Here is a 23,420-nt window from a genome sequence, read left to right as displayed (position 1 = left end):
AAAATCTGTATCACAGCTTGACACTGATTTTGTGTCATTTTGTTCAATGGAGCATGTGTTTTGTGTCCCTCTCCAAAAATGGGTAATCGACATTCCTTCTCTAGGGAGCTTCAAAGCACATTCAGAACCAACATGGCCTTATCAATTCCAACCCAATGCAAAGAGATTTCTTTTTTTATTGTTCTGAAAGAACGTCTGAAAGAAGGCTATTCTGAGATTTCTGGTACAGCTTGTCCTGAAGTCTGACTCTTTTCTTCTGAGCTTATAATCTTTCTCTGTCTCTTCCTTAAATCCACGCTTCAATACTCATGGCTCTCACTTGCAGGAAGAAGAAATGGAGGAGTCTGGGGTAAGTGGCTGGAGAGAACAATATAGGCAGCCATTCCTTTCTTGAACATCTGCATTGTACCTTTCCTGCTTCTCTTAATTTCCTGATGCCTTAGCACTTTTTCCTTTTTTATAACACTTTTTACTTGCATCAAATTTAATCCTAGTGCTGCTTTTGCTTGAGGTCATAAATATAAGAGCTGTGAAACTTTACAGAAATGCAAGTCATGAGACACTTTGATTTAGCAGTCCCATTTAATGGGATTTGTGTTCCAAAATTGGGTTGGGTGATGGTGGTTCAGTTACATATTAGAAATAAATTTAGATGTGCTTCATAAATTAGGAGCACCATCCAAATTTGTGTGAATTACATTTTAAATACAGTGCTTTTTACAGCTCAACTAACTAAATTTTCTTTCTATAAATCAGTCTTCATTCAAACCAAACTTCATTTTTGCTGTTAACAACTTAAATATAACTCCCATTCAGAAAAACATCCAATCTGCATGTTGTTTCCTTGTTAACTAATAAGAGTCTTTATTATATAACAAGAAATCAATTTAAACAGGGAAAATAAAAAAATAGAGAGATTTGTTATATTATTTGGAACAAATTAAATCTTTTAATAAATATAACTCCAAAGTATACAGTGCCAAATTTTTAAAAAGTATGTGACATTCAGTGAAATTTGATCACTGTTTACTCACTAGGGACATTTTTTCTGCATGAGACCATCTTAATACTCCTGCTTTTGAAATAGGCTACTATGCAACGGTTAGTATGGATCATTTTCCCAATGATGTAGAATTTCATTATTTTTTTACTTTGGGCAGAGTAGGTATTATGGACATATTTTAATGAATGTATGCATAGCATTATAACTAAAGTGTGTCCTTGATTTTTATTCTCTATTTTAGTTGTATGACTTACCTGAATGAGGCATGTGAGCTTTGACCGTAGACTGACTTCATGCAGATCTTTGCATGTTTATATTTCTTTAAAGGATGTAGTGATGAGCTCAGTTTCAGGCTTGTCATCTTCCTTTATCCTAGGTCTCTTAGCCAAGGTAGTACAAACACAGCAGTACTTGATGTTGCACAAACAGGTGGACACAAAAAGCGGGTGCGTCGCAGCTCATTTCTCAATGCCAAAAAGCTATATGAAGATGCCCAGATGGCTCGAAAAGTCAAACAATATCTCTCTAACCTTGACTTGGAAATGGATGAAGAGAGTCTCCAGGCACTGTCCTTGCAGTGTGAACCAGCCAGCAATACATGTAAGCGTTCTTTTTTCTCTGTTACTATCCCAAACCAAGGGAACAAAGTAAGTTTAAAATCAAAATTACAGCATCCTAAATCATGTTCATTTGTACCCTAATAGCTGCTCCCAAGTCAACTTATACTAATGTTAGTTTTATTTTGGCATTAAGTTCAGACCTGGCTATTCATAAACATTTGAACTTTATCGATTATAATATTTTGGGTTTTTTTGTTTTTATAATTCTGTTAATTTCTTAATTGAATGTAGTCTTCCCTAAGTTATATGTATATGGGGCAGGTTAGAAATATTTAATAAATAAATTTAAATAATTAGCTTTTTACCATGGAAGTAAGAAAAGTCTTTCTAATTAGGCTGTTTGCAATAGCAAGCTAGTTTCTATATATCCATGCAGATTGTAATATACAGTGCATTCAGAAAGTATTCAGACCCCCTTCACTTTTTTCAATTTTGTTATGTTGCAGCCTGATACTACGATAATTCAAATTCATTTTTTTTCTCACTAATCTACACTCAGTACCCCATAATGACAAAGTGAAAACAGAATTTTAGAAATGTTTTCAAATGTATGAAAAAGGAAAAACTGAAATATCACATTGGCATAAGTATTCAGACCCTTTGCAACAACACTTGAAATTTAGCTCAGGTGCCTCCCATTTCTCTTGATCATTGCTGAGCTGTATCTATACCTCGATTGGAGTCTACCTGTTGTAAATTAAATTGATTGGACATGATTTGGAAAGGCACACACCTCTCTATAGAAGGCCTCACAGCTGACAATGCATACTGTATCAGAGCAAAAACCATGAGGTCAAAGGAACTGCCTGCAGAGCTCAGAGACAGGATTATTGCAAGGCACAGATTTGGGGAAGGCTACAAAAAAATTTCTGCTGCACTGAAGGTTCCCAAGAGCACAGCGGGCTCCATAATTCTCAAATGGAAGAAGTTTGACACAACCAGGACTCTTCCAAGAGCTGGTCGCCCGGCGAAACTGAGCAATCGGGGGAGAAGAACTTCAGTAAGAGAGGTAACCAAGAACCCAGTGGTCACTCTGACTAAGCTCCAGAGATCCTGTGTGGAGATGGGACAAAGTGAAGGGGGTCTGAATACTTTCCGAATGCACTGTAGCTTGCTTATACTTCTGTTTCAAATTTCTTAGGTTTTCAAGCCTTAAATTACATAAATAGTTTTATTACTCTTGAATATGATGTAATATTATCTGTTTATGATACTGCCTTTCAATTGAATAAGGAATAAATACCAAGGTCAATACTTTAGAATTGAGAACAGGTTATATTTCATTTCTCTAAATAGATATTGACACCATTTGTCATTGGACTCTATTCACCTCGAAATTCAAGGATTCTAAGACAATATCAATTATCTTAATCTATGTTATCTATGTATAATCTATGTTATACTATGTTTTTTGCTTAAGTACCCAAGACTCCAGGGGACAAACGGTCTGGAAAACCTGAAACATCCCCAGTCACACATCGGTCAGGGATACAGCAGAAGGCTCAGCAGCAGCAACACAAAGCAAACCAAGTTTTACAGGTTCCTGCTGTATCACTTTATCCTTCTCGTAAGAAAGTACCAGTCAAGGATCTTCCACCGTTTGGTAAGTTTTATAAACAATTCTGTTTTGGAGGGAAACAAATTCTTAAGATTTGTTTTCAGTAATTTTGCAAATTATTAGCTGAAATATATTTAGTTATATAATTTTTATTAATTTTGATTATAATAGTAAAATCTAATACAAACTAAACTTAAAGAAAGAAAAGAAAATAGAAAGGAGTAAAAAGTAGAAGGGAAAAGAAAGAAAAAAGAGAAGAAAAAGAAAAGTAAGACTATAATAAAGAAAGAGAAAAGAAATATATAAAGAAGTGATTCCAACCTTCATCACAAGTATAAACAAATTTAGTAACTCTTCACCCTCTCTAAAGTTACATTTATCTCTTCATCCCATATCCTATATCCCATCTCTTATCTATAACAAATCCATATAGCATCAACTTTTCAGTCCTGGTGTCAGCAGAAGTTCCATAAAAGGTAGTCAGAGGTAACAACATATATTATTTTAACCTTGACCAAATAAACCAAGTTTATATTCCTTTCCTTTACTTCTAACAGTCTTAATTTTTAGTTCATTCAAATATTGTCATAGGATTTGATTTCTCTTCATTTCTTCTTTGTCCCATCACACAGACTTCTTCAAGGCTTTAACAAGCCTCTTTTGTAAATCCAGTAGGAAGAAACTGGCCAGGTCACTGTCTTGCTTTGTCATTGTATTTCCCTTTAAAATTTTAAAATCTCAGCCAACTTCCTTTGTAGATCCTGTGAAACATACTTTTCTAAATCATTCTCTTGGCCATCAGTTGTAAATCCACTTGCAGTTCCATCTCTATCTTGTTAGATAAGATTGGTTCTACAACTGACATTTCTTCAATAACATCTTTTGGACATAGAAGTAGAATCCATAGAAGTAGACATCATTACTGACATTGTTGATATTATGGCTACTATTTTCTGATTCCATTCTTCAAAAGTTTCCTTCGGTCTTTTTATTGTTAGAACATTTTGCACTATCTTGCAGGCCTGTATATCTTTCCTCTACCTAAAATCTTTAATCCCCTCTAGTGTCCAGTTTTTGAAATCAAGAAATTATTTATTGGTTACTTACCAGTTCCTTGGTCTTTGCTGCAATCATCGGCTCCGGTTTTGCAGAGCCATCTTCAATTCTTCATACTTCTCCCGGAAGTTCATATATCTAGTTAGTTATTTCACAGTACCTTAATACTGCCCAGCTTGATAACACTCCTGACAATTTGTAACACAGAGAAAAAAAACACAGACATTAAAATGTAGGGGTTGCCCACACACTCAAATATCCATCTAAACCTCAAATGCCAACTCAGATAACGCTGTTTTAACAAACTTGTGGAAGACTAATTGGAAGGTGCCAGGCAGATCTCTGGAGCAAGCTGCTCCAGAGCAGGGCTGCCACTGTGGAGAACCCAGTTTTGGATTGCAGGCTCCCCTAAATGGGACTGCAAAATCAAACCAAATAACAAAATGGTTATTTTGTTAAGTTAATGCTTCTATATTGTATTTTCACTTGGCAATGGAAAGCATTGTAACCAGTCATTAACAAGGGAAATGTCTTCATTATCATTGTCACATTTTACTTGGGCAAGAATATTTTTTTAAAACATGGAATTAATTCACTAAATGATAACTGTCACAGTCCTCAAAGTCAAATTAGGAATAATCAGGAAGATACCCATCTTTTCTGAATCTTAACATAATAAATTACTTTTGAAATTTCATTGTTGCTTCCATTAGACTTTCAATATATTCTCCATAAGATTTCTCTAAACTCAGATGGTATATTTGAAGTGCAGTGCAGAATAACTTACATTGCAGTTTTGTAAAGCATATTAGTATAGCCAAGACCTGGCCAAGTGTCGTCATAATCAGGCTTATAACTGATGTTGCTTCACATGGCATTTTTTTGAAGAAAAAAAACTTGACAGTCATGGGGTCCAGAGAAAGTAAAGCTGTGCTGAATTTGGTGATTTTGACCATATTATTTATACCATGAGCGCAGCCAGAATGTCCATAAATGCTCCCAGTATATCTATTTACACTTATTTGCTGTCCCTCTAAACAGCTACTCTAAAATATTCAGAACAAAACACCAGTATTTTTCTTCCTGGCTTTCTAACTTCAGCCAATTAGAAATGAGATAGCTAGTTTGATGTCAAGATAACTTATAGCCAATGTCAATGAGGGTATACAAACCTCTGAAAGGAATATTTTATTTAATTATTCATTTATTTTATATTCTATCTTCTGTTGAAAGAGTATGCAAAGACTTATTGCTCTGATAGTTGGATTAATGGTTCTTGTCTTACTACACGAGACTTGCAGTTAACTGCCAAGTATAGCTCATTAAACAATATCTCAAATGGGTGTGCTGAAGCTTATTTATATACTCGTGTTTGCTGAATCAAGAGTGGCGTGTTACTTACACACTTATGAATTATGCATCTTGATATAACAGTTTATATATTTATTCCCTTGAAAATAGTGCATGGCATATTGATATGGCCATATTTAAACATATCTATTCCTATCTGCCCAGTTTAAACCATGTTTTTTGATTAAGTGAATTTATTATTATTTGCATGTATTTTCTTCAAGCTTACTTTTTTACTTAGACCATGATGAAATTTACACATCAATTATTTCTTCAGAATCATAATTTATGAATTGCATGAGTTGGCATTAACAAGAGTATCACACACTATTGAGATTTGGATAGTCACCCTTTCTGTCTCTGCATAATTTCATAGGGCAGTAGTGAAAATTAATGTAAATGGGTAATGAGCTGTATGGAGAAATGGTGAGTTAAAATGTAATTAATATTACCTTTGAATGGTCCATGAGGTGCCTTAAGGTGCACATTCTGAGGAAATAGTATATGCATATCTGAAGTTTGTTTTCCATTTTCTTTTAAGGCATAAACTCCCCACAAGCTTTAAAGAAGATTCTTTCACTCTCTGAAGAAGGAAGTTTGGACCGCCTTAAGAAGCAAGCAGAAGACACAATTTCAAATGCTTCTTCACAGTTATCTTCTCCTCCCACCTCACCTCAGAGCTCTCCAAGGAAATGTATACAAGTGCTATAAAATACTTTTAATTTCTCACATGCTCTCTTCTCTAATCATAATTGGCTATAGTAATAGCTAACAATAATCATAATCATTGGTTGCCAAAAATACAGTACTTTGCCAAAAATGCAGTAAATAATGCTTTAGTGTAAAGAGACATTTGCCTCTTTAATAAATTATGTTATGCTATAGAGTCCCTTAAGAGAATCATTTTCTTTGTGTTCTTAAATTTATATTAAAATGTAAGCAAAATGTGTATAAATGTTATAGGCAATGTTAAACACTTCATTGTCTCAAAACACTGCTTACAGCTTTATGCATTCCCTATAGATTCAGTTGACTGGAAAATTTAGAAAAAATGCTGATTCATCTGAACAGATTTAGAGGAGCCTGATTGACACAGCCAATGCCAAATTTTTGATAGTCATTTCATAATCACAAGTTCTATAACTTTATTTCTGGTTTTGTTTTGTTTTTTCTCAGAAAAGTCAGTTCTCCTGACTTATGTGAAGCTGGGGGGCTATGGCTGGGAAAAGAGGTTTCTCGGTTGTGACCCATACACTGCAGGGAAGCCTTTCCCTGGATGTTTCGTTTGCCCGAACACTAGTGGGCTTCTGGAAGCAACAGTACAGAGCATTTCTGAAGGGCTTTTTAAAAACTTCATTATAAGATAATGAATCTTGTAAATATGTTTTCTTTATCCCTTGCTCTGTCTTTAGACCAGTGTTTCTCAACCTTGGTCATTTTAAGCTGTGTGGACTTCAACTCCCAGATTTCTGATAGTTGAAGTCCACACAGCTTAAAGTAGCCAAGGTTGAGAAACACTACTTTAGACTAAATGGTGGTTATTTTTAACTATCATTTCTTACTGTATCATGGACATTTATTTATTTAAGCTGTGGATGAGTTATGCTTGTTTTTGTCTGCTGCCAAGAATCTTACAATTGCAGCAGTATGGAAATTTAATAAATAAATAATTGGATTACATGCATTTTCAGGCATAGCAGACCCATATGTGGAGATAAATTCTTTCAAAAAGCACATCAGTAAGTTTGAGGGAAGTGAATCACTGCTACACATTTTTAAATTTTGAAATGATAGAATAGCCAAATATGTTTATTTCTGTCAGAACTGAATGAAATTTGCAAGTATAGTTGTCCATTATGAAGGAACCGTGCCTGCCAAATGACTAGACTAGATTCAGCAGGACTGAAAAAGAACAGACTGTGCAGAGTATGGTTTCAAACTGATAAAAAACAGATACATTTATCAAAATAACACATTACATATTATACTTCCTCCTTTTCAAACTCAACATCTTGGAAATGAGATGATATTGTAAATATTCCACTGTACTTTATTTGCTCTTGGAATAAGAAGACATTTGAACTTGTTCTGCTTGTTTGTAATCTTTATATAAATTATGGAAAGTTTGTTATTAAATGATTAAAACACTCTTTCTGCAGGTTACATGCTGGCTCCTAGTGGCACAGTGGATAACTTTTCAGACTCTGGTCACAGTGAAATTTCTTCCCGATCTAGCATTGTCAGCAATTCTTCTTTTGACTCCATGCCAGTATCCCTACAAGATGAAAGGAGACAGAGGCACTCAGTCAGCATTGTCGAGACTAATCTTGGAGTGGGCAGGATGGAAAGAAGAGCCATGATTGAACCAGATCAGTATAGTTTAGGGTATGATGTTCATGTCTATGTAATTATATTTAAGATTTCTATATGATTTTAATTCATTTATTCCCCTCTGTGGATCAGGTTTTCAACATAAAAGTTGTTATATTTTATTACTTTACCAATTTTGCCTTTTGATGACTTAGAAACTATAAGATGTCTAAGATTAAACCTATAAGATATGTAAGATTAAATCTGTAAGATCTGTAATACAGATCTACGTTAGGACTCTGCTGCACTTTCAGATTCAATTCCAAAAAGACTGAAACAGTAGATCAGCACATAAATATAGATAGGTCCTTTCTGCAACTATTATCTGCATACATACATACATGTTTCTACAATTAATCTGTTCTTTTGCTATTTAGATTTGAATATTTTCTTATTTATTTCATTTATATTCTTTTCTCTGAGAGCCACTAACATAAAAATAGAAAAATACATGTTGAAAATCCAACCTTGTCTTACTTGAAATAGGACTGACTATGATAGATTTAGTTAAGGAAAGTATTTGGACATTATCTGTATGCAATACTGAAGCTGATCCAAGTTGAATCTGCCTTCCCGCAAACGACATTACTGGCTTAAGGCCTGCCTTCACCGTTTCCACCAGAAGGGCTTTTTTTTAGTTTGCTTGAGGGTTTTTGTTTTTTTGTTTTTGTTTTTGCAAAATGTTGGGCTATGGCTTCAAAAACGAAGCACTTTGAAATGCATAACAAATATGTAAATTCCCATATTAAGATTTACTTGAACAAAGTACAGCTTACATATATTCTTCATGAGATGATTGGATATTGGTAAAGAAACTTGTATTATTAAGAGTGAAGGTTTCCACATTTCTCTTTGTGAACCAACTTTAAAAGTCTATAGTTATGTTTGCCAACCTATCGTAACAGTTTAATTAAAAGTTTGTTGGGCAACTTTCTGAAATTTTGAATTGATTAAAGTGCTTTGTATAATTGCAGAATATAAGTAAGGGAGGAATAACTTTTTAATGTATTCAGAGGAAACAAAGTTTAAAATTTGCCTTCTTAGAGTAAATAATAAATCCTCTAATACCAGTAACGATTAGCTATATCATAGGGGTGGGTTATGGTGACTAATTATTTCTTTGTTATACACTTTTAGCTCCTATGCACCACTATCAGAAAACAGAGGATTCTATGCTGCAGCAACCATTCTTTCTTCTCCCAGTACGGAGGAACTGTCACAGGATCAGGGAGATCGAGCATCACTTGATGCAGCAGATAGTGGCCGAGGCAGTTGGACTTCTTGCTCAAGTGGTTCCCATGACAACATACAGACAATACAGCATCAGCGAAGTTGGGAAACTCTTCCTTTTGGACATGTTCATTTCGATAATTCAGGCGATGGGGCAGGACTGTGGGCCTCAGGCAGTCACATGGACCCGATGATGTTCTCCGATCATGGCACAAAGTATGGCAGGCAGAGTCAAGGTAGGGAGGGCCTTGATCAAGCACAGTCCAGAGCAAGCTGGGCATCCTCCACAGGCTACTGGGGAGAGGACTCTGAAGGTGATACAGGTACCATAAAACGGAGGGGGGGGAAAGATGTATCAATTGAAGCTGAATCCAGTAGCATAACATCTATAACAGCAGAGGATTCAAAGCCAGTTCCTATGCCAGCTCATATAGCTATGCCAACAAGTAATACAAAGGGTCTTATTGGTAAGTTTAATTTTGTTTTCCGCAAACTATCCTACATATTTGTTATGAATTTATTTTACAGATATTTTTCTTTAGCCTTTTAAAAAATGTAGCCAGAGGGCAACCTTTACCTCATGTTTTGTTTTTTCCATAAAACCATTTGCACTGTGAAAAGTAATGCTTTCTGTTGCAGATACTGTTATTATTATTGTCACCATAATCATCATGTCACTAAAGCCAAATTATTAAGATCATTTGCACAAAGCAATACACACCCCTAAAGACTGTGTGTGTAAACATTAAGGAATATGGAGAAGATGAATTTCCTATGTACAATTGCTGCTTCCCACCCAATCTACTCCAGCCTATAGGTTCTACCTAAGCCCACCTTCACCATCAGTTTCCCCTAACTTCCAAAGGTCATTCTGGCTGAGTATTATAGCAGTTGAAGTCCAAAACCTCTGGAAATGACCAGATTGTAGAAGGTTGTCATGAAGGGATCAAAGCAAATTATTGATCATACACCTTAGTATTATAATGGTTTTGTAATCATACAGCAACCATGTTTGCTGTAGTGACCCAGTTAAATCAAATTTAGTTGAGATCAGGAAGCATTGCTCTCATTCTGAGTAGACTGACAATTTGATTTGGCTAAGTGATCATCATATAATTAAACCATGTCAGCTTTTGGCTGATGGGTTTTTGGAATTTGGAAAAGATGTTGGAAACCATTTTGGTGTTCTCATTAAATGGCTGTAGGGGTACTTTCCCTTTTATAAAATAGCAAGTTACTAAGCACCACAATGTTTCCTTGTAACTTTTGTCCTTTTTTCTAACAATTGAGCTGACTTTCCAACAAAGGTCTGGGCTGCAGTCACCCATCAGTTTATTTTCTAAGATTTTCTAAGAAAGGTTATGGGTCTTAGAAACAGAAATCATGCTAGGAAGCTGATCCTTTGCAACATGCCAGCTTCCCCTATGCACACTTCTTTTTTAATGTAAAAAATTCAGGTTGAGTTGGGAGTTGGAATGTGCCAAAGGAGAACCTACATTGATCACAACCTACATAATTACAATTCCTTCTTTGCTCATTTTGTCTGAGAATTGATTTTTCACTTCTCCCTCCCCACAAAAAGGCTTACGTTGCCTTTTTGCCTATCCGGATGCTTTGCTTTTTATATTAGTTCATACATTTATCATTTTTATTTTGTGCATCTTGAATAATTCATTTTTGGGAAAAAATACTTCAAATGTATAGTGAATTTAAAAATAAACAAAAACAATGATTTTGTTTGAAGAGTGCTTCAAATTATATGCTTCATTTATTTTAATATTAATAACATGATTTTACTGATTTTATTGAATTATGCTGAAAGGCAAAACATGAATTTTGTTATAATTGAGGGAGCTATATAAACATTTTAAATAATTTAAGTTGCAAACTGGATTAGTGCTATTTACCTTCTTTTCTAAACAATGAAAATATAGTGATATTACACCATATTACATAGCATCTTTATAGTAACTATATTTTTATAGTTCTAAAGTTAAGATTCTTTTCCAGTTGTCACCATTCCTTCATGAACTCCTTTTATAAAGTGCTTTCTAAAATGGTTCAGGTTTTAAAATTCCACTAGTTCCTTTTTCATCTTTCCTGTAGCTTTGCTTTTTCTACCTGTGTCATATGGCTCAGACACACACATTAAAATAATGTATAAACTGTGTAGATAGATACAGCTGCAAAATGAAGCCAAATTAAATACTTTTGAATGATATTTACTTGATAGAAAAGTTATAAATCCACGTTCAGCTCCCCATTAGAATCAGTAAAATTGTAAACATATCTGCCTTTTGGCTGGCTCATGTAATCAGGCTTGCCTTTTGGTGGATTTTTTTTTTTAATTCTTCATTGTTATGATGTGTATGATGGTTTGGAAGACAATGCACATAACTTAATACAGAGTCAATACCAGTTGGTATTATGAAGTAAACAAACATTTGCAAATTATTGCTAATAGTGTATTATTTTACTGCAGCTCGAAAAGAGGGTCGCTATCGTGAACCGCCACCAACCCCACCGGGTTATGTAGGAATACCTATTGACTTTGCAGAAGGAATTTCCCATCCAGCCCGAAAACCTCCAGATTACAACGTAGCACTTCAGAGGTCTAGGATGGTGGCACGGTCTAGTGAAGCCCCTGGGACTTCAGCTTCACCTTCACAGCAGCAATCACAGGGTCATTCCTCTATCAGGCCTGTTAACAAACCTCAGTGGCATAAACCAAACGAGTCAGACCCACATCTTGCTCATTATCAATCTCAAGGGTTTTCCACAGAGGAGGATGGTAATCATCTTATCACATTTTGAAAATCATAAAAGGTTAATTTCCCAAAGAGCATTAGAAGGGATGGTGCAAATCCACAAAAGACTGACTTTTCTTAGGCTTAAAGGCTTGACCTTAAGGCTTAAAGGCTTGACCTTAACATTTTTCAGTTTGTTGCCTGAATATGTTTATAAAGTAAAAGGTCATAAGATTATTAATTGTCTGGTAGATATGCTAGGTTTCTCCAAGCCTTTGTGAGAAAGCTCATACCACATGCTGAAAGCTCATACCACATGCTGATAATTGTTTAAATGTGGTGTATGGCCTTTTTGTTGAAAAAAGCTTCTATGAACAGAATGTTAAAGGCATTTTTAAATACACTGTTTTGTATACCAAGATATTTAAAGTTGAAGGAACTGTGGCCTTCCTGATGTTGTTCCACAATGCTAGCAGGGTATGCTCAAATTCCAGAAAAGTCCCTCAGGCCTATTATAAAGGTGTACTTCAACTGTAATATATCATTTAGGATTATAATTAAATGGAACCAAATTTAAGAATACCAAATATATGTGAGAGAACTAGTTTGGTGTAGTGGTTAAAGGCTCTGGGCTAGAAACCAAGAGACTGTGAGTTCTAGTTCTGCCTTAGACATGAGGCCAGCTAGGTGACTTTGGGCCAGTCACACTCTTTCAGCCCTAGGAAGCAGGCAATGGCAAACCACTTCTGAAAAATATCGCTAAGAAAACTGCATGTAGACACTAGGAGACAAGAATGACAAATAAACAAAAGTATGTGACAAACATATAACTTAAGAAACTTACTGAACAGAACGTCAGTTAACCTGTTAATTAGTTGATTTGATGAAATTAACATTTAGCATCTTAGCGGAGAGGAAATAAAGAAAACATGGTCCCCAAAAGTTCAATGATTAATGAAGATAAAATATGAACACAGAATATATATATATATATATATTCATGAGGTATTAAGTTTTAAGTATCTTTATCTTTATTTCCCTCCTGTCATGTTGTGTTTGCAGAAGATGAGCAAGTCTCTGCCGTCTAAGAATTGGAGTTTTCGGGATTACAAGTAAGCCAACTTTAAGGAGAGCACAAGATGACATCCCTAATATAGGAGCCTTGGAACATTAATTAAAGGATGGTGGACCTGTGCCTCCTTCCTGCCTTAAAGCAGCATGGGCTTCTTCTCCCCTTCTTCCCCCACTCTTCTTCCCCTTGCATGTGAAATACTGTGAAGAAATTGCCCTGGCACTTTTCAAACTGTGTTGCTTGAAATGCGCAGTGCAGCATTCTCTCAGCTATCACTGTCGCTGTCTACCACATCACACAGTATCATTCCAAATTCCAAGATCAACTCATCATAACTCTGACTGCACTTTCCCATGCCTGGAAGCATTTTAAATTTTTTTTCCTATCTTAATCATGATTCTAGCACTTCCCTTCATTGTGATGATGAGATCAACTAGTTGACAAATACATTTGGCCTTTATTAAGAAAGAAATGTGTTGAAATCCTTCAAGTACACAGTGCTTGTTGCTTGTTTACAATGCCTTTGTGCTACTCTATATATTGTATTTGGAGAGGGATAAAGGGTTACACCTACATTAACTACAGTATTATTTTGTACTATTTAAGAAGGTTTGCTAGCCTGGACTACTTTTTGAAAAAAAAGCTATGATGTGGTTAGCTAAAAATGGCATGGTTTATAGTAAGGATTCAGCCTTTTATTGATCTTCAAGCTTCATTTTTAGTGTCCCACTCAAAGCACAGTTGATGAATTTCAGAATTGCTGGTTTTGTTGATTTGCATCTCTAATGATGTGGTTCTGTTGACTCTTGCAAGTAATCAGTGAAGAAAGTTAGTGTCCTTTTCCTGTGCCTTGAGGAATACAGGATGGTGAGTAAAAACATTTGTCCTCAGTTGTCAAATGGCAATATCATCTTTTGCTTAAAATACTTATACGTTTTTTCCCATCCTCCTCCTTGTACTAAGTAATGGTTTTTGTCACACAGAAATAATCAGGGTAATGTATTAAGGCAATTCAGCACACACTGCAACCAGTGCCAATCCTTAATACTAATCTCAAACCTTCTTGTTATTGGCTTGGCATTAGAAAATAGTGAAACTTTTGAAGAAGATATGTATTGATCAACAAGCTTTTGCAGTGAACAAATATTCACAATTGTCTTTTATGGAACATTGCATATGTAGAGGAGGCCAGTGGGTATCAGTCACCTGCTTACAGCTGCTATTAACCCTTTAGTGATGGAAATGAAACTACATCCCCTTTCTATTTTCTGTTGTTATTTTTGGTTTTGCACAGACTCCGGAAAAGTGAAGGCTGCCAATCCGAGTAGTACTCAAATGTGAGGGACTGCTGGTCTTGGATTTTTTTCATTAAACTCAGCTGATCATATTGATCGGTAGATAAAAGTAAATAGTTTCAACTTATAAAGATCAATTTACAGTGTTTTTTCACTGTATTGAGCAATGTCAGTGCTTTATTTAATTATTCTCTTTCTCCTATAATCATGGCTTTTGTCTGTTTGCTTATATATCACATTGTCAATTATGCATTTGTAATTTTACATGTAATATGCATTTGCCAGTTTCATTATATAGGCTATGGACCTCATGTGCATATAGCAAGACAGAACAAACCTAGCTGTATCACAAGTTGCACAAATGTTATATAGGAATTAAGTAATTGTAGACCATAGGACTGCTAATCTCAGTTCACTCTGTGATGTCAAGTGCAGAATGTACAACTTACTGGTGATTTCCTCATACTTTTGATACTACTTGTACCTGTATGTCTTTTAGAAAGACATTGGTGGAGTCTGTATCCCTTTTGTATTTTTAATACAATAATTGTACATATTGGTTATATATTTTTGTTGAAAATGGTAGAAATGTACTATGTTTATGCTTCTATCCAGTTTGTATGAAGCTGGAATATAAATAAATATAATGTTAATGATCTCTGTTTTGTTTTGTGCTGCTTTGCTTGGGGGGGCAGGGTACATGCAATGTTTATATATGTAGTGGAGAGCCACACATATAATTTTATTTGCAGGAATTGTTTGGGGTCTTAAAGTCATAAATCAAAATCCAGTAGGAATAATACAATGATATCTCACATATAATCATGCACACATCTTAATGTAAAATATGATACAGCAAGATATAAAGTATACCTCATTATCTTAATGCAATTTATTTTATTAAATACTAATTATGCACAAGACAAGTTATACTATTATAGAAATCTATTTTGCATTATGAAACTAGGTTCTATGGAATATTAAATTATGAAGACTTGAGTTTAGGAGATTACCTTTAAACATACAACTTGTTTTACTTATAGCGTAGTCTGCATCTTATTGCTATCTCTGTTCCATGAAATGAAGGTCTGGATTTATTAGGATTGATGATCTGTGGGTGGCCCTGCATTGTTTAAACTGAAGCAGTAATTTAACATATCCTTGTTTTAGAACAAAGCTACTATAGAACAAAACTAACTCCAGTAATAAATAGTCATGCAGGGGCATAAGGACCCATGTAATATTTTGTTATGAAGTTTGGGTTATTAGCTTTTGAAACTTATTTTAACATATTGAATATATCTTAAAAAAACAAATCTCTCCCCAATACACATACAAAAAAAATCACTTTCTGGTACAGATAGTATGCTACATTATTTTCTCTGTTCTGAAATGTTAGATGTGGATATTTCATTTCATTGAGGGTGACTAATACACACACAAGCACAGGAGATGAATGTTGCAGGACAACTGATGCTGTAGTTGTTGAACAATATGTTGAGTATGAGGTGGTTACATTTAAGTTTTTTAGAAATATGTTTGGCAGCATTAAAACACTTCACATAGCATTAAGTATACATCTCCAAAATTCAGGATGGTTTCTTACTCAGAGAATAACAACATGACTTGTCAAAATGAATAAATGCTGTTTCCATATATACTATATTTATCCAAAAGAAAAATGACCCAGAATTTGTAATAATACTCTGACCCCCAGAAAAGGAACAGACAGAAAAAAAATAGTGAGATCCCTGAAAAATAAAAACAAAACACTCCTATGCAACAACCAACTTTCTTCACTGTGGGTGCTGATTCCCAACGAAAACAGTCTTAAAGACATCCTCCCCCCAAAATGTGTGTACATGTGTATGCCATGTCTAGAAGACACACTCCCTAAATAAATCAAGCATGCAGAATAAGGACAGAAAAGAAATACATCAAGATTAATTGAATCAATGAGCACCAATTAAAATTAACTGGCTGTAATAAAGGCACTTTATCTGTAAAATTAATTGATACACAGTCTGCTTGTATACATATGGACACACATGCATGTACACATTCCCCTTCTGCCAACAGAAACACACAGAAAAAAAAAAAACCACTGGTGACAAGGGAAGAGTACCAGGAAGAGAAAGACTGAATTGGAAATAGAACTGAGTGGAGATCAGGTGAAGGGAAGATAGATTTCATCACAAAAAAGACAGAGCATTGGGCAGCAGTACAGAAAGGGTTAAAATTCTTCAGTCAGGCAGCAAGGACAAATTCATCCTCTCCCAAGTCCAGTTGGTGATGTAATCTTTCAAGGCAACCATGCTTCCTTCCATTGTTGCTGAAATGACCCTTCATCTGAACAAGACTAAACTCTCTGCTCTTTATGTTTATTTAGAAAGTGATTATCTACAATGGGGCAGGAGTGAGGAAGAAGCTTCTACTTGACTGTTAATGGAGTCCATACCCATTTTTTAACAGGCAATGAGGCAGAAACCATTTCATCCTTTTAATAACATTTGTCCCCTTCTCAGAAATGCCCCTTCTTTAAATATAATAAATTTGGCTTTATCCAAAAAACAACACAGATGGCTATATCATCAAATAAATGTTAAAATACTGTTCATTTGATTAGTTTCTTTCAGCTGTGAATTTTTTTTAATGAAGTGTGCCTTAAAAAAAATGGCTTCAATCAATACAGATTCTGTAATCTGCCAAATATAAGGTATGTGTTTTACAAAAAGATCCTTCACTTATTCACAGTACTGCCAATACTGTTGCTCCTTAATTATACTACAGGTGGTCCTCACTTGCTGACGCAATTGGAACCGGCAATTCCATCACTAAGCAATCCGGTTGTAAAATGAAACATGATCATGCCCAACTTACAATGTCAGTTCCACCTGCGGTCATTAAGCAAATCACGATGGTTGTTAAGTGTGAAATCACATGACTACGACTCGCAACTTCCTGCTGGCTTCAGCATTGACTTTGCTTGTGCAAGCCAACTTGTGCAGGTCACAAATGGTGAACAAATGACCGTGGGATGCTGTGACCATCATAAATGTGTGCTAGTTGCCAAGTGCCCAAATCGTGACCACAGAGACGCTGCAACAGCTGCAAGTTCAAGGACTGGTTGTAAATCCTTTTTCAGTGCCATTTAACTTCAAATGGTTGCCGAATGAGCAGTCAGTGAGGACTATCTATAGATAACATCCAACCATTTTTTAAATGTAAGAAAAGTGCATTCCTTGAGTTGCTTGACGTCTAAATACATTTTCCCCCTTTTGACCAGCTGAAGCTGCAGTCCTAGGCTTTGTGCATCCCCCAACCTAATTTTTAAAATGTTTTGGCATTGATATTTTCTTGCTGTGTTAGAAAGTAAAGAGAAAATCAGGTGCCAAATATAAGATTGATACTAAAAAAGTATAGAGAACCGTAACCACTTGTCACAGCACACACCTTTAGTCCTATCCAGCACTGGCTTGCAATAAAGATTCTTTCTACAGAGAGTATGTTCATACCTATTACTTGTATAAAAATAAATAAATAAATAAAAATTGGGGTTTTTTTTCTTTGCATCTCAGAATTTTATTTCCTCTGAGATAATGCAAAGTATCACATTCTGTGTCCTGCTTTTCTTACAAAAAAATCAAAATAGTTTTTGTGTGGTTTGGGGAAAGTGTCTTACAGGACAACCTTACCAGTTTTCATAGGAAGGGCCCAAAGTCACCCTGGGTCAATTGTTCAGGAATTTTAAAATGATTTCAATATTTTGCAGATGGTTTCAAGTCCAATCCAGCACATCTTCACATTGTAGAAAGTTGCTGCCTATCAATAAAAAGCATATGCTAGTTCAGCCAAGTATTCTAATTATTGCAAGACAACTTTATGAGTTACTGCTATAGGTCTAAAGAAAAGTTGCCTTTCACAATTTTTTGTCCCTCTGCTGTAGAATTCCATCTATCTCTGTATTTGAAAGAATGCCCCAAATACCTTTCTGATACCAAGAGACCCTTTTCTTACCCATTTCTTTCCTATTAACAAAATCAAAATAAGAAATATTAGAAATATTAATTTAGAATCCACAGTGTTCTTCCAATAATGCTGACTTTAAGAGATTTGATGCCCCCCCCAAAAAAAAATCTTCCTAAAAGACTGACAGAAATTCTAGAGCAAAGGTGGGAATATATGACTTATTATAGTGGAATAACTTTTCACCAATCTATTTGAAAGAGATTTTCTGTTGTGTGTTTGGACTGGAATGTGTTACTAGATGTTTTCAATTTATGAAGGCTTTTTTCCTGCCTTGAAACACTGGTAATTAATAAATATTCACCAACAGGGATGATGATGCATTATATATATTTTAAATTTTAAGGGGGACAGAGGGATGTATAACTTGGTCTTACAGCATGTGTTAGCATTATTTTAAAATTAAAAAACGACTACTTTGACTATGGAGGAAATAGATAAAGCAGTTTTCTGCTAAGTCAGACCAGTAGCTTTCCTGGTCATCATAGGGAAAAAAAGTTCATTAAAATAATCTTTAACTTAACTTTTTAAAATGTAGGAGAGTAAACCTATCAACAATTGATGATGCAAAACTCTGGAACTTCTCCCTATTTTCTCTTTAACCTCTTTCTCCAGGTTAACCTCCAAAATCAATCACTTTGCTTAAAGGAGAAAATTATCTATTAAGACAAAGCTATCCATGTAGTTCAAAGATGGGTGCCCAAGGTGAAGTCATTCAAGGAATTCTATAGAGGGCCTTCAATATAATAGTCCAATTGTTTCTCTTTGCCATCAACCTGGCCTTTGCACAGGTTTGTCTTGTGTACCAATTGTGCCCATTCTTGAACTGGGAGGCCTTGCTCATGGAAACTCATGCCTTAGTCACCCCGTTTGGATTACTATAGCTCACTCGACATGGGGCTGCCCTTGAAGAACACTCGGAAACTGCAGCTGATCCAGAATGCAGAGACATGGGCAGTTTTTGGCATTTCTCGTTACCTCCATAAAGCACCACTGTTTTCCGAGCTACACTGGCCAGCAGTAGGCTTCCAGGTATGATTCAAGCTGCTGGTCATCATCTAAAAAGTGCTAAAAAGATACTGTGGGAATGGAAGGGATATGGAAAAATTTTAGTTGGAGAATTGGGAGTTACTTTGCTTAAGCAAGTGAATATATTGCAGTTTATACGTATAAGTACCTCTTGAGTGGCCTTAGTAGCTCAGGACACATTTAGAATTCCTTAGTTGCATACTTTCTATAATAGGAATAGTCTCAGTGTAGTACTACTTGCTTTAAATAATTAAGTTGGTTTTATACATAGATACTATTGCATTTCTCTTTTGAAGTAAACAAAATTATACAGAACACAGAAAGGAAATAAATAAGCCAAGGAAATTGAAGGCATTAGATGAGATAAAGAAAATATAGTTAAAACTAGATTATACCAGTGCCATTTGCTATGTCTCTCCATGCTTCAAATGCTATTCTTGTTCCTTTGCTTCCATTATGTCCATATGCCACTTCATACATTATTATTTTTCTGTAATGTCTCACCTCTTTCAGGATCCCATCAACTCCATTCAATTATAATTTTCTCGGTCTTCCTCTTGCTTTCAACCCATCTGTTCTGTCTCTCTGTCTATCTATCTATCCAAAATCTCCATTCTCTCTACATGATCAATTACCTCACTGTGTTTCTTTACTATGGTCACTCACTTTTGTATTAAGTCCACATTAATTCATCATTTATTCATGTTCACCTAACTTTTCTCATTTTATGTTACATACTTTTGTAGTACCCCATTAAATGCTGCATTCCACTTTAATGTTTCTCCTTATATACCCAACTTTTACTTCTATATAGCAAAGTGGGCAGAAGCACACTTTATGCATAGCTGTTTTATTTTGTCAAATATTGATTCCTCACACATTATCTTTTCCCAATGTTTTCACCTCTTAACGTTTCTCTATCCATTCTCCCATCTTTAGAAAACATTCTATGAAGGTACAAAAATCCATCTACATGCTCTTTTCATTCTTTATATATAAATTGCAACTCCATTTTCCCTATCAAGCACAACTACCTTCTTTGATCCCAAGATCTCCAGATCCAATTCCTTGCTACATCCTCTAGTCTTAACATTCACAAAAAATCATTCAGGTCCTCAGCCAATAACACAGCATCATATACATAAAGAAGCGCACATGCATTCATAGATCTTACCAACATATATTTAATATCACCATAAGCATTCCTTCATTTTGTTGGGAGATTATTAATAGCTTTTCATATAGAACACATACTTCCTATTGCTTCAGTACTTCTACTTACAAGTCCATTTTTTAAACCTAACGTATACTCTGAGCTCTCCCAAAAAATGCTCTGTCCCACATTCAGAACCTCTCATCAACCTTTTATCCTTTATTTTTATTTATTTATGTCAAGTTTATGTAGCTGCCCATCTCATACAGAACTAGAAATCTATCCTTTACTATGTCTTTAGTCATTCATTATAAATAATCAGATAAATCATGTTTTGATAATTATATTCATTACTTTGTCATGTGTACGTAAGAACAGACATATTTAAAAATGGCTTTTCTAAGCTGATGTTCACCAATCCATCTCTGTTCTTATTCATTCTTCACATTCCAAATGACCCAGACAATTTTTCTGTTCTTTCTCATCCATTCATGTCACCTAGAAGGGTATTATTTTCCCTCCTGGATTGCATTAATTCAGAATGTTTTCCAAAATTCATCTTTGGTTCTTCCATTATTACTTATTATTCATTATATTATATTATGCATTATTCAAGGGAGACAAGCAGCTATCACCAACCTATGGATTTCTACTTTCATATCTACCACAACCACCTAGATGACACCAATTCTTAACACTCTGAGATGGCACCTTAATCTTCTCTATTTCACTTAGTTTCACAGATATCACATATCTATTTTTCTTCTTTCGTGTGTTAATCTGTACTCATCATTTATTCTTTTTATATTCCAAGTTGTAATCTATTTTATGACATTGTCACCAGTCCATACATATTGACTTTTGCCACCCATCATAGCTTTGGTCAATTGAGGGTTTCAGACATTTTCAGTAAAATAGCAAAGTTGTAGATTAGATTATTAGCCTTAATTATACCCGTACACCATGTAGCATTCCCTGCTAATATAAAAGATCCTGGCTAATTTTGTCCTACACAAAAGTATCAACTGTCTTCAACTAGTACAGAATTTAGCTACCACAATTTTGGCTAGGTGGGAATTACATCAATTCTGAACAAATTACCTTAATTACTTATTAACTACTAAGTGCAGTTAAAAGTGCTGGGTACTTAATGACCTTAATTACCAAGGCCCCATATATATGAAGGGGTACCTCTTTTCAATCAGGCTGGACAGAGGATGTTGTTCTCTGTATCACTCCATCTATGAATGTATCTTGCTACAAACAGGGCATTAACTATATTTTTCCCTTTCAATCCCATGCCATACTTGGAAATTCAAAAGCTTAACCTATTTTTATTTAACTAGCTTAATAAACAAAACTCAGTGAGTTTTTTTTTTCTTATATAATAAAATGGGCGGATGGATAGAATAGATATGTAGACAGACTTTTAAATGTAAATCTGTATCTTAGCTGATTGCTGTCATTTCTCTTTTTTCCATTATATATAGGCCTTTTGGGTTATTGTTCTGAATTTTTAATTTGGCATCCCCTATGCTTAGATCTAGATGCAGTATATACATTTCTAAAATAAATAAATGAATCAGTGTGCAATTGAAAGTAGCCCATAATGATTGAAAGATTCACTAGTTCACTGTATGAGAACAGAAAGGAGAACAGAAGCTGTCTCTGCACACCTGTTGCACCTAAATATTCAACATGGAAATGTGGAACTGTTTCCATGGCAATCAGCCTGTGATGGCAATGACGTAGGACCATGGAATAAAGCCATGGAGACGTTGCTTTCCTAAACTGTTCACATCTCCTTAGTCTCCTGTGAGATGTTAGATGTCTCTCTCTCTCTCTCTCTCTCTCTCTCTCTCTCACTCTGTGTTTGCATATGTGTGCATGTGTGTACACACACACACACACACACTTATACGCAGATGTACTCAGATTGTAATATAAATTACATGCTGGAATGTGCTTTTACAATCTAGTCTGATGCAGCATTCAAATCTTCGTATTTTGTATTGCAGATGTTTGCTGCTGCCAGTGAATAGGCACACATAGCAATAAAATAACTATTTGAACTCCATTTAGCTTATTCCATTATGAGACATTATATACACTGTTGTGGTAGCAGGGTAGCAGCAAGTACAAATGTGATCACTCTGAACAATAATAGTTTATTAAGTATTTGCATGCTAAAAGGTTACAATATGTTTTTCCAAAATCCCTTATTTTTCATGTTTGTGTGAATTGCCCTATATGTGGATTCCATGTTCAGATTGTAGCAGCCAGACCAGCTGTTGCTGAATTGCAACTTCCTTCGGTCCTAATCATTATGGTATGTGGTATGGAGTTATGGGAGTTACCGTTTAACAACATCTGGAAGGCCACACATTGCTGACCCCTAGACTAGTGTGAAAGGATAACCCGTAAACGGATTTTTCTTCCATGATCCAAAACTTCCTGGTTTCATTATATAAGCAAAGAGAACATTTTTTAAATTTAACTAATATAGTAGCAATATAACTCAAATATTAAATAATGTGTTTCATAAGCAATAAAAGTACAATTGGAGTCGCTCATTTTCTCTGTCCTGCACTACTGTATTGGTTTGAATTTCTTCAGCAGCCAATACTCAGTTTTGTATAGTAGTTAGTGAGGTAGACTAGATTTGCCTGTCAAAGTAAGTCATGGTTTACTTAACCGTAGTGGACTGAACAAATTACGCATTCACTCTTCATCAGGGGCTTAAAGAGGCTGCAAAGTGGGCTATTAAAAGAGCAATATAAACAAGAGAGAAATCCAGATTCAAATTCCCTCAAACCATGAACTTTCTATGCTTCATCCTCATTTATTTTACAGGATTGCTGGGAGGGAAAATGTGCAGGAAGAAGAACTAGAGACAACTTTCAGATCTTTG

At 35.2% G+C, this 23,420-nt stretch overlaps 1 protein-coding gene across 9 annotated transcripts in view; it reads left to right on the top strand.

The window, feature by feature from the left end:
- The window catches only part of RAPGEF2 (Rap guanine nucleotide exchange factor 2), a 196,259-nt gene extending 181,306 nt beyond the window's left edge, over positions 1-14,953 (top strand). For 7 of the 9 annotated variants that reach the window (XM_088132706.1, XM_088132707.1, XM_088132708.1 and 4 more), the window contains 8 exons: positions 326-349; positions 1,380-1,603; positions 3,044-3,226; positions 6,129-6,281; positions 7,747-7,972; positions 9,095-9,654; positions 11,670-11,978; positions 12,997-14,953. In XM_088132706.1, the coding sequence (XP_087988832.1) occupies positions 326-349; positions 1,380-1,603; positions 3,044-3,226; positions 6,129-6,281; positions 7,747-7,972; positions 9,095-9,654; positions 11,670-11,978; positions 12,997-13,022 (1,705 nt within the window). In that variant the 3' untranslated portion in view covers positions 13,023-14,953. The remainder of the gene's footprint in view (positions 1-325; positions 350-1,379; positions 1,604-3,043; positions 3,227-6,128; positions 6,282-7,746; positions 7,973-9,094; positions 9,655-11,669; positions 11,979-12,996) is intronic. The other 2 variants (XM_088132705.1, XM_088132704.1) reach the window with 2 other exon arrangements.
- The last annotated feature ends 8,467 nt before the right edge of the window (positions 14,954-23,420 follow it).

This window comes from Python bivittatus, unplaced genomic scaffold, assembly GCF_059951505.1.
Source record: "Python bivittatus isolate LINGU-HERP-01145 unplaced genomic scaffold, Pbiv_v1 ctg000070_np1212, whole genome shotgun sequence".
In the NCBI taxonomy this organism is placed as follows: domain Eukaryota; kingdom Metazoa; phylum Chordata; class Lepidosauria; order Squamata; family Pythonidae; genus Python; species Python bivittatus.
Note: the sequence above shows the minus strand (reverse complement) of the source record. Positions and strands in the feature narration are given on the sequence as shown.